General features: G+C 46.4%; 1 protein-coding gene and 1 long non-coding RNA gene across 3 annotated transcripts; one reads left to right on the forward strand and one right to left on the reverse strand.

The window, feature by feature from the left end:
* Positions 1-5,858: 5,858 nt before the first annotated feature.
* On the reverse strand, positions 5,859-8,428 carry LOC117017724 (uncharacterized). The gene is made up of 4 exons (XR_004422115.1): positions 8,306-8,428; positions 7,248-7,338; positions 6,088-6,188; positions 5,859-6,005 (listed from the first exon to the last, which is right to left on the reverse strand). It is a non-coding gene; the product is annotated as an uncharacterized LOC117017724 (long non-coding RNA).
* A 190-nt stretch (positions 8,429-8,618) lies between these two features.
* On the forward strand, positions 8,619-11,349 carry DYNLL1 (dynein light chain LC8-type 1). Of its 2 annotated transcripts, none has more exons than XM_033098549.1 (3): positions 8,619-8,760; positions 8,979-9,116; positions 10,917-11,343. In XM_033098549.1, exons 2-3 carry the CDS (start codon positions 8,985-8,987, stop codon positions 11,052-11,054), a joined length of 270 nt encoding a protein of 89 aa, XP_032954440.1. In that variant the 5' UTR covers positions 8,619-8,760; positions 8,979-8,984; the 3' UTR covers positions 11,055-11,343. The 2 variants fall into 2 exon arrangements, with proteins under 2 accessions (XP_032954440.1, XP_032954441.1); XM_033098550.1 differs by having other exon boundaries at positions 8,634-8,773; positions 10,917-11,349.
* Positions 11,350-12,161: the final 812 nt, after the last annotated feature.

Raw genomic sequence — 12,161 nt, forward strand, 5'->3', positions numbered from 1 at the left:
AGCGAGCCAAGAAGCTTCTAAACCACACATCCCTCTGTGCTAACACATGTACAGTAACTGAACTGACTTCTGTCTGGCTGAGGCTGGCTGGCTCTCCCCCCCCCACCCCGCCCCCCCGGCTCAGCCAGCACATGTGCAGGGCTTCTGTGAATGTCACATTGACAGACATTTCGTGGAGCTAGGCAGACGGGGACCAGTTTCTTTTGTTATTCCATCCTTCTCACGGACTGCCAGTTTGTCTAGTTGTGGCACAGTCCTTGACGGCGGGCTGCAGGAGACCAGGTTTTTTCCCCCTCATGGAATGCTTCTACCCCAGCACTAAAAGCCCAGGATTGTGTACCTGGCATCTGGGACTTCGCTGGCTCCCCCTCTCCTTGTCCACTTGATACTTGTTCATTCATTAAACTGATATTTATTGAGCCACACAACCGCCGGGCTCTGTGCTGAGTGCCAGAGATACAACAGTGAACAAGACCCAAACTCTGCCCTCGCACTGTTCACAGACACCTCAAAAGGCAGCGAAGTGAGATGTGTGCTGTGAGAGATACAGGGTGCTCCTGCTGCAGCTGTTAACCCAGCCTGGAGCGGGGTGTTCAGGAGAAGACTTTTCGGAGAGAGTGGCTTCCAAGCTGAGATCTGAAAAACCAGCTGGGGTTAGCTAGGTAAATGAGGAGAGAAGAAAAGCATTCCAGGCAGAAGGAAAAGCGTGTGCAAGGAATGCTGGGAAAACGGAAAACAGCTTGGTGCTTTAGGAAAGCTAAATAGCTCAGCACAGTTAGGACACGGGGTGGGAGTGAGGGGTGTTCTTTCTCACTCTAGAGCCACAAATGCCTTAGGGAGAGATGTCCTCATGTAAATCAGCCTAGCTGGGCTAGATTATACATGTATGGCCTATTTCAGCTGCTCAATGTAAATCAGTGTGAGTTGCCTTTATCATACAAATGTTTATTGTATATCCTTGAATAGGATGATTGTAAAGGGGATGAGATACTCAGGCTGGGGGAAGGGAAGGGCCTGAGGGGAATACAGCCTCACAGTCTCCTAGGGGAGCTGGGAATAGCAAAGGGGTGCTTGTTTGGAAGCCAGAAGAAAAGCAGAAGAGGACTAAGCAAAAATCCAGTGATCCCTCCCAGGCCTGAGAAAAAAGGGCCACAGGGGGCACTAGCTTCAAAATGCTAAGATGTTCGTTAATAATAACTATGATTTCCCCAAAACTGGAAAAGACCTCAAGGTCTGTCCAGAGGGAGCTTGTTACCCGAGAAATGTGCAGTTCTGAATACCATGTAGATGTTAAACAGACCAAGGCCAGATCCACAGGTGTGAAAAGATCACCAAGCTATTTCTGGAACACCTGCAGTGTACACTGTGCTAGATGCTAGGGACAGAGGTGGAGGAGACAAAAGCCCCCTGGAGGGAGCCCTATCTCCACCCCCTTATCTTGGCCCTTCGTGATTTGCCTCCACAAGCCTCCCCTGATCTGCTCCTACTCCTCCACCAGCTTCTCTAGGATCCGCTGTGTCTGAAGCCTGCACTAGGTAGAACTTTCAGTGTGTACCTCTGTAAGACCTAGTTGTCGCCTTGCGTTCCCTCAGTACTTTGGCTGGTTGGTTTGTCTGAGCACATTTTAGAATCTTTTTATCAAGTTTGTATGGCAGTTTATTGGTATTTTAATTGGAATGGTGTTAAATCTATAAATTTACATGAGGAAAATTTTTTTCATTCTTGCTATATTTGGCCTTTGCATCCAGAAGCATTCCATTTATTCACACCCTTTTTCCTCCTATTTGTGGCTTATAATTTTTATATTTATTGAAGTCTGTGTATCTAGCACTGTGCCTTCCTGTGGTATCTATTTTGACATCACCTCTGACACCAAATGTGTTGTTTCTCCACACCAATTTTCCAAAACAAACTCAGTGTCCAGTAAATCAGTTCTGACATTTACTACCCAGAGTTAGTGCAGACCCCCATAGGTTAAGGGCTTAGTCCCACAAGACTTACTGTCATTTCAGACACTAGCCACAAATGGGGTTCCTAGTCTGCCCAGACTTCTTATTGGCTGACTATGAATTTGGCGGTTCCTATAGACTGAATGTTTATGGGTTTTCCAAAACTCATATGTTATCTCTGCTGCCACACTGGCGCCCCTCCCCGCCCACTCTCCTCAGTGACCTTTTGATCATGTGAGCCCCCACTTATAGCCTTTCAGGGCTGGTGGTGGCCTCAGGACAGAGTCCATGTGTCTTAACCAGGCTCACAAGGCCCTGGAGGTTTGGCTGCTGCCCACCCTCCCATTTCCCCACATCACTTCTCTGTAGCCAAGTTGGCTTTCCTTCAGCTGTCAACATCCTTCCGGCCTTCAGGCCTTTGAGCATAGTGTTCCATCCACCTGAGAAGCTCCCGGTACTTCCCCTTAGCCTAGATTCCAGCTCCTTTAGATGGCTGCTCAAATGTGACTTCCCTGGAAAGACTTCCCTGCCTCCCAGGCAGAGTCCCCATTAACCGCTCTCATACCAGCCTGCCTTCTCTGTCATTCTATTTGTCATAACTGTGATCACATCATCATGTGTACCTCCTCCACATGCAAAATATAAACTCCATTAGGGCAGGAGCCATATCTGACTTACTCCCTTTCATGTCCCTGGTGCCTAGATAGGGCCTTGTGCCAAGTAGGTACTCAACAAATACATGTTGAAAAAATGAATAAGTGAATAAGAGGCAGGGCAGGAACTCTCAATGTTTAGCCTCTAAGTGGCCAAAGCACTTAGGCAGGAAAAATTAAATAAGTAAGGGAGTGTTTCTTGGATAGGTGCTGAGGGATATACGTCTCTGTACCTAGTACCTAGCTCAGGGCTTGGCCCATGGTAAAAGCTCAGAGAATGTTGCTAGCTGAATAGCATTACCTCTTCCATCTATAGGTACTCCTCCCTTGTGGTGATCTCATCCAGTCCCACGGCTTTAAATGTCATCTACAAGCTGATGCGTCCCTAAATTATAGTTCTAACCTGGACCTTTTCCCAGAACTCATATGTCCAACTGCATATTTGACATCTCCACTTGGAATGTCTAATAGGCATCTCAAACTTAATATGGCCAAAAACAGCTTTTTGTTTCTGTTTGGCCAGCCTTCTCCAAACCAATCTATTCTTCTCACTGTTCAGGCTACAAGTCTTGGAGTCATGTTGACTCCTTTCTTTTCCTCACACCTGGTATCAAACTAATCTGTCCACTCCAACTTCAGAATATATCTATAATCCAACCACGTCTCATCCTACCTCTGCCTGGTCCATGCCACCATCACCTTTTGCCTAGATTGTTGTAATAGCGTCTCCCTGGCCCCTCTGCTCCCACTGGCTTCCCCACACCCAATCTTCTACCCAGTAGCAAAGTAATCAAGTTTTGGCTCAAACGGCACCTTCTCAGAGAGGCCTGCCACGAAACCTCTATGTAAAACAAGACGCCTTGACTTGTCAGTCAGCCTTGGTCTTATTCTACTTTATCTTTCTCCATTGTACTTATCAGGGTCTGACATTTGTGCTTGTTTTTTTTATCTTTATTCTCCTGATAGAATATAAGTTCCATGAAGAAGGGACTTTGCCTGTTTTGTTCTCTTGTGCATCCCCAATAGGGTTGTGGTCACCAATTGCTATGTATGGGAGAGGCAGGGTTTCCCCTCACACCAACAAGCAATTCTCCCCTTCCCTCAGACAATCAGTCCCCACCATTAGGTGCTTTCCAAAAGTCACCTTATTAACACAAACCCAGTTGTGGTGAAAAGGGGCTTGTTATGAAAAGCAAGACACACATTTCACCTTACGGCTTTGCAGGGATTTCAGGAACTGAGGACAAGAGACCAAATATTATGACAAAAGATGCTTCCATTGCTCATATAGCTCAAATTCCAAGGACTTGGGGAGCTGCGAGCCAGGAACTGGGATGAAGACCAAATATGTATTTCTTATTATGAATCACAATATCATAATCCTCAGCACCCAGAACAGTGATGGATACCTAGTTCTTTCTCAAAAATCTCTCAGCAATCATGAATGACGCTTTGAATGAAATCTTGAGTTCCAGAGAGTCAGGTTTTCCCTCAGTCAGTGGATAAGAGTAGATATGCCAGAAATCAGATATCAACTACCTGTCCCTTTGTCTGGGGCCCTAGAATAATTGAGATTTAACTTTCGACCACTTTGCATATAATTAAACAGTGACACAGAGGTCACCTAGTGAGTCAGAGGGGGCTCTTTGGCTCTTAGAGCCAACTTAGGTCCTGCCTCTTCGTCCACGCTGGAGAGAGCTTGTTCTGTGATTGTTGGACCTCCCATCCCTTCCTTTGTAAATTGGCCTGCCTACCTTGTGGTCTTTACATGGGGCTGTGAGTTTGGGATCTGTGACATTCAGATTTAATCCAGATTGTCTAGGACAGTGGTCCTCAACCAGAGGCAACGTCATCCTCCAGGGAACATTTGGCGCTGTCCACGAGACAGTTTTGGTTGACAGCTGAGTGTGAGGTGCCATCTAGGGAGCAGAGGCTATGGATGCTGTTAAACATCCTCCAGTGCACACGATAGGCCCCCACACGACAAAAAACTTTCTGGTTCAAAATGTTAATGCCAAGGTTGAAAACTCCTGGCTCAGGGTAACCTTCTAGCATCGCTGATTTTGCCATGTGCCAAGTCCTGCACTACATACTTTACAGGACCATCTCAGTCTCCAAATTGTCCATGAGACACAAGGACTAGTGCAGTACCCATTGTACAAATGAGGAAACTGAGGCTCAGAGAGATGGACTCACTTACCTGAGGTCACACCTTAGTAGGGGTAGAGTCAAGATGCACACCCAGGTCTGCCTGGCCTCAAAGTCTGTACTTTTTAGTCTCTGCTCTGGGTTGGTTGGATCCCTAATGGGGAGCTGAGGGGGGCCTACTAGGGCTCTGTGGATGTGCCTGAATTTACCCACTGCGCCCAAGGACAGGAGGCTGAGCACAGAGTTTTCACGGTATCTGTCCACTCAGGTGAGGCTTGGCTATTGGCCAGGAGGGAGATTTTTCTTCCCTGAGTTTTCCTCCCTCGGTCCCGGCCTGTCTGACCTCACTCTCCCTGCTCCACAGGGAGAGTTCTTCTGCCAGCCCCAGGCTAGTGCCAGCCCTTCTCCATGGGGAAGAAGCTTCTAAATTCAGTCCTAGGCGTACTCCTCCATGGAGCCCCTCCTTTCTGGGCAGGGGTCTTTGAGTCAACGGTAGGAGCTATAAGGTCATATCTTCTCACACTTCCTTTCAGGTAAGGGAGGGCCGGAACTGCTAGATTGGTGACAGAACTTGTGGTCCAAAAAAGGGCTTGAGGTCCCAGAAAATCTTGAAAAGTGATTGCTGGACAGGGCTGGGAACAGTGCAATCCTGGGCTAGTGGTGGGGTAGAAGAGGAGCAGGCTGTGGTCCTTTCTAGTCTGTTTGCAGGAGGGTAGAGCTCCAAGACCTGCAAGGAATCCCTCAGCCTTCTTATAAACAATTCCAAAGGGCTTTCTGAAGGCCCTGGGTTAAAGTACAAAGGTAATTTGTCCAGGGAAAATCAAGAACACTCAAGGACCGATCTTGGTCAAGTTTGAGAGGAAGCAATGCTGGATTAGTTTTAAGTATCCACCCTTTCTTCCATCTGTCCTGCCAGCCAGCCAGCAACCCACCCACCCACCCAGCATATACAGAGAGTGCCAAAAAACCGTATACACATTTTAAGAAAGGAAAACTGTATTAAAATTGTAATACTCAATATATACCAATAACAAAAGATGAATACAAGTCACGTTTGACTTCTGCAATGACAAGAGGTGCTCACAGTGGTTCCCATCAGCGTCCAGACACTTCTGATTACGGCGAACTACTGCTTGAGCAACGTTGACCAGTATCCTTTTGTATACATTGTTTTTGGTACGCCCAGTATTTAGGGTCTTCAGCCAGGGGCCAGGCTACTTCAAAGTCTCCAGGGACATGCATTAGCTCCTTTTGTCTGGGAAAGTAAAGCAGGTCAAAAATTCCATCCACCATGGGGGACTGTGGAGGCAGACCAGAGTTTAAATCCCAGATCTAACCTTTATTGCAGCATCACGTTAGGCTGGTGCTTCACCTCTCTGAACCTCGTTTTCCTCATCTGGGTAATAGATCAGTGGCTCTTGAAATACACCTCATAGTGCTGTGAGAAGTCAATGAGATAGTGTGTCCCAGATGCCCGGCACATACTAATAGTAAGGTCTCAATACATCACAGCAAGAGCTACCATTTTTTTAGACCTTGCCTAGATCTTCAGATGCATTATTTAATATAATCCTTGCCACCTAATGCCTATGATGAAGGTATTATCTCCATTTAAAAATCAGAAATACCTTTTTTTTTTTTAAGGAGGGCACAGCTCACAGTGGCCCATGTGGGGATCAAACCAGCAACCTTGGTGTTATTAGCACCATGCTCTAAATCAACTGAGCTAACCAGCCACCCCCGAGAATTACCATTTTTAAACGTTGCTCACAAATTCATTTTTTAAAGCAAACTACAGTCTAGATATGATCTATGGGCCCCCAGTTTGCAACCTCTTGTCCAGTTGAATACTCTGTTTTTATAACCAGAAGACAGACTCAGGAAAGGTGTAGTATAATAGAAAATATATATATTTGGCCTTTGTCCAGGGTTCCTAGCACAGAACTCTTAAAACTCGGAATTTCCATTGAAGGGTGGTGTTTAGAGAGCAAGGAGAGATGGGAGTTCAGGGAAGGTGGCATTTGAGCTGAAATCTAAATGAGCAGACAGTTGTGTCAAGAGGGAGCTAGGAGGCAAGGAGTCCCAGGCACAGCTGTGGTGAGGAATAACTGAGTGAATGCAAAGCACTTGGTGGTAAGCAACCACTCAAGAAACAGCAGCTATTCTTATTGCCTCATCCACTTTAACTACTTTCAGCAACTTCTGTTGAAACAATGAGAAGCTGGCCAAACTACAGATCAGAGGGATAAATATACGTGTGCGTGTGAGAGAGATTTATGTTCTCGAGTCATCAGTGCATTCCATAGCTCTAACTCATACACCCAAGTCAGGTAGAAGCACTAACCCTGCCTCACTCTCATTGCCAACCCAACTTCTTCCTCAGGAGTGACACCATATAAAACTCATTTTAACTTTTCAAATCCATAATCCCAGCATTGGAACTCTGGAACTGAGAAAAGCCTCTTAATTTGATTTAACTGATATGCATACATTGTACCTTAGGTTCTTATCATTCCCACTTCTTTCTCTTTGGAGTTGTGTGCCTCTGGTCAAACTGTAAGGGGCTCTGGGTTAATTAAAGTAGGTGGCTAAGAAGAAAAATGCAGAAATGTAAATAGCTTCTGGTGACATGATTAACCTGATAACTTGTTTATAGAAGTTCAAAAACACATTATAGGCATTTAAGGGTTGTTTCAAAACCTTGCTGTGATTCTTGGGACAGTTCCATAAACTGATGGTAAGATTCGTTGGGCACTTACTATGTGCCACTGGTTGTGCTGAGAACTTCAGAGGCTCCCAGCATGCCTCTATGAAGTGTTTTCCTTTTATACTTATTCCACTTTACGGATAAGAAAACTGAGGTTCAAACAGCAGGTAAAAAACAAAAAAACAAAACAGTGCTGGGGTTTAAATCCAGAACCGATCCTGCTCCCTAACCACCCGCAAGACCTTGCTTTTTTTTTTTTTTAACCACTTAGTGGTTAGCCTAAGCCAGAGGCAATACGTCTGAGGAATGCCTAATCATTAGGGCGCCTCCCTCCGCCCTACAGTCCCAAACCAAGAAATTCCCATACAGGAAAGAATGCCTCATCAGAGCAAGAAGCCCTACCCTTGCCACACACACACACCTGGAATCGGCACTCCCATATCCACGCAGAGGGCCCCCCACACACTTAAAGGAGGTCAGCATTGCTCGCAGGGAGACCCCTCTCTTGGGGGTAATCCCTTAATTCATAAATAAACCCTCTCCCATTCCTGAGGAACCTTCCCCCAGTATTTCAAAGGAGGACCCGCTACATAATTTGCGGGGGTCAATACAAAATGAATATGTGGGGTACCTTGTTAAAGAAAAAAAAGAATATCACAAATGAGACAGTAGAGCATTAAAACAAGCCCTGGGGTCCCTCTTCTGGGACTGCACTGGTTATTTGCCCAGGAAGCCTGCCCTGCCTCAGAGATAGATACCTTTTCAGAGAAGGGATTGGTCACCTCAGTCAGAATCAGTAAATTCTTCCGACCTGGGGTGGACCCCACTATCGTTATTCGAGAACAAACCTTAGGATAACCTCCGTACATTTGGAATCACTTCCCTTGGCTAGGGCAGAAGCTCCCAGCGCACCCCTCTAGCCGCTGGCTGGTTCTCGCAACCGCACCCCAGCTCCACCTTCTGGGTGTGTGGGCCTCACCGCGTGCGGCCCATTGCCGGGGCAACCGACGCCACGAGCGGTGCATTGTGGTCTGCAACAAAACGCAGGGGAAAGATCCTGAAGGAACCATTGAGCCCATGGGCCAATGGGAGAGTCCTAGGGGATGGGTCAAGCCAATAGGGATGTCCTGCGGGGGCGGGGCCGGCTGGAGTAGGGCGGAGCCTAGGCACTAGGCGGCGGCGACTGGTGTGGGGCTCCTTAGATGCGCCACGGCTTCGGTAGCGACGGCTTCTCCCGCCGGGTCTGAGCCTCTCCAGCCCCTCCCCCAGGAGACCGTTGCAGTCGGCCAACCCTTGCTCCACTGTGAGAGACTTGGGTACACTGGGGGCTTCGCAACCTGGTTTCGTCCCCCGCTGGACTTCTCTCGCGGTTTTATCCGCGCGGCCCGCGCTCCCTGAGAAGTGGGGTGGAGGGCGTCATTCCGGGTTGGCGTGGGGCGGACGGAGGGGCCGGGGGAGCGGGCTTCGGAGGCGCACCGCACAACCCAACTCCTCACCCCTTGCCCGGGCCTCGTCCCCCAGGTAACCATGTGCGACAGAAAGGCGGTGATCAAAAATGCCGACATGTCCGAAGAGATGCAACAGGATTCGGTGGAGTGTGCTACTCAGGCGTTGGAGAAATATAACATAGAGAAGGACATTGCGGCCCATATTAAGAAGGTGAGGACGGGGCGCGGGCGGGGGGCCCGGGCTGATTACGCTCAGCTTGGGGGAGTCACGACTTACCTAAATTCTCCCGGTTCATGCATCCCCAGAGCGCCTGACAGAGCGCCTTGGGGGCACGGTACGCAGGGCAGCTCCGGTATAGAGGTTTCCAGAAAGAATGCAAATGAATTTTGCGCTCTTCAGAAGACTAGAATCTCGGTGCCCCAAGTTTTTTTTTATTATCCAGATCCGCGGGGGAAAGCGCCACCTAGCAACGGTTTCTAGGATCATGAAGCAGCGGTTCCCCCTTCTTCATGATTCCTGCGCGGAGGATCCATCTGCATGTTCCCGAGCGGGGAGCTGCGTGGGTGTTTCCAGCCGGGCAGGAGGGAGATCTTGCCAGCCTTCCATTGGGGAGTTCAGTCGGCAATTGAGAGAAAGTGGGTGGTAGTGATGGTTGGGACCTGAGGTGGGGGCTTGGTAAATGGCAGTCTGTAGAAAGCTGGCAGGACTGCCAACTTCTCCAGCTATGTTTTCTGGAAGGAAAGGAAGCTGGCAGCCTAACCCTGGGAGAGAGTTCTAGTCGAGAATGGGAAGATGAAAGACTTAAGATGGAACAGAAATACCTTTTTTGACCAACGCAGCAGTGTGTTCTTCTAGCTTGTGAGAACCTTATTTCCCTTGATAGATCTTAAAGATGTTCACGCAGCCTACAGTATGAGAGTAGCCAAATTTTGTAACTCACCACAGACTTGTAAGAGTTTTCTAGAGAAGGATTAGTTTTGGCTCCTGCCTATGGTCACCTAGTGAAGAAATTAACACAGGCATTCTAGTCTCCAGAGCCTTAGGCCCGGGGAGAATAGGGGAAAATTGTTCCTGCAATTTGCTCCTTGTGGACCAGGTGGTAGATTAGCAACAGGATAGATGGTGGAAAGGAGGGCTATTGAAATTATAATTAATTAAGGGTAAAATCTGACTAGGTGGCTGTCAGGTTCTGCTTCCCGCATTCTTTTTATAGGAGCAATGGAGTGTCATGTATCTTGTCCCCTTAAATTATGATCCACAGTGGTTTAGATGCTAAATGAGACTTTGTCCTTTTGGAAGTCTTTTGTTATCAGTGATACTGGAGTGCAGTTAAAGAATGAGTTATAATGGGGTATTTGGGGCTAAATATTTACCATTTTCTTGGATTTTGGGGTGCATGACATACAGTAGGAGAATAATTTAGCTCTGTTTACACATAATGTGTTTCCCTGGAAATAAGACCTGGCTGGACAATCTGCTGTAATGCGTCTTTTGGAGCAAAAATTAATATAAAACCCGGTATTAGGTTAGATTAGATTAGATCAGACCCGGTTTTATATTATAGTAAAATAAGACTGAGTCTTACATTAATTTTTGCTCCAAAAGACTCATTAGAGCTGATTGTCCGGCTAGGTATTATTTCCGGGGAAACACGGTAACATTATAAACCAGAACTGTTGATGTCACCTGCTATCAATGAATAAGAATATTACAGAAATTATGAAGGTGGAATTACCATGATAACAAAGCACCCCTGTCTTTGAGGCTGCCCTTTCTGCCGTTTACCTCCCCAGCCCCCCTTCCCAGCTTAGCTCAGACTGCAAGTATGTTTGCATTAATGCACTATGTAGGCGACTTGGAGCTGGGAAACATTCTTTCATTCTAAGAATTTGCAGATGCTAATATTCCTCCATTCTGCCTCTACAGGCCCTCCTTATCCAGGGGCAAACTCGAACCTCTGATTTAGCACTAAAATTCTAGTGTTTTCTCTCCTCTCCCCCACCCCCCCAGGAGTTTGACAAGAAGTACAACCCCACCTGGCACTGCATCGTGGGGAGGAACTTCGGTAGTTACGTGACACATGAAACCAAACACTTCATCTACTTCTACCTGGGCCAAGTGGCCATTCTTCTGTTCAAATCTGGTTAGAAGCATGGACTGTGCTACACACCCAGTGATCCATCCAAAAACAAGGACTGCAGCCTAAATTCCAAATACCAGAGACTGAAATCTTCAGCTTTGCCTAAAGGAACACCTTGATCTTGAACCTTTGTGTTTTGTACAGGGCTTTCTCTGTACTCATTTGTTGTGGTTATAAAACAATTAGCAAAACAGCTTACATTTGTATTTATTTTCTATTCCATACCTCTCTGCCCCATGTTTTTTCTCAAAATCCATTCCTTTCCAAAAAAAAAAAATAAATAAATCTGTTGGAGAAGTGTTAGTTACAATTTGTTCAAATAATCTAGAGTCGAAGATGGTCTCTATAGCTTCATCTTGTCTAGGTTAGTGGGGATGAGTCTTTGAAGTAAGTTTCTGCGTTATATAGTACACTAGCCTATTCAGTACTTTTGAGCCTTTAATTCTCACCCATCTGCAACTGTTGTTCATGGTAGAATAACACTCAGAAATGCATGTCAGAAACATTTGGATTAAATCTTACTCCTAATCTGATAAATACTATCTTTAAGTGCTCATTTTGTTAAAAGTTGTTGCTATAGAATGTTCTAGGCCTTAGGCCGCAGGTGGTGGTGATGAATGTTTAGTAGAACTCCCTTCTATAAGCTTTCTATGGCTGTAAAATGGAAATAAGTTGGGCTAATGAGAAATTTGGGCTCTGGGCTATGCCACCTCTCCTGTGGGGCCTCAAAAGGATACTCTAAAGATGAAAGGTGGTTTTAAAAGGGAAAAAGTTTCTGAGCAGCAGCCCTCTGATTATTCCCAAGTCTGCAAGAATTTAAATATGTAAGCCCGATGTGCTGTGCTTTAACTAGCTTTGGTCAGAAACCCAATTAACAAATGTGAATTGAAGCTTTCATTAAAAGACCCAATTAAAGCTGGATCGGTAACCTTCATTGAAGGTTTCCTGCTATCAATTTTAGGAAGACTTAAGTCTTTTAAGAAAAGCAAATATGGCAGACTTGGCTTTTGTAGGTAGAAAAATATTCCCGAGTCAGAAACAATCCACACCCATCTTGGGGAGTTGTCCTGACTTTCTAGTTACTCTGCTCATTGTTCACATGAGGTAAGGCTTTT

The sequence above is a fragment of the Rhinolophus ferrumequinum genome, chromosome 25 (assembly GCF_004115265.2).
Source record: "Rhinolophus ferrumequinum isolate MPI-CBG mRhiFer1 chromosome 25, mRhiFer1_v1.p, whole genome shotgun sequence".
In the NCBI taxonomy this organism is placed as follows: domain Eukaryota; kingdom Metazoa; phylum Chordata; class Mammalia; order Chiroptera; family Rhinolophidae; genus Rhinolophus; species Rhinolophus ferrumequinum.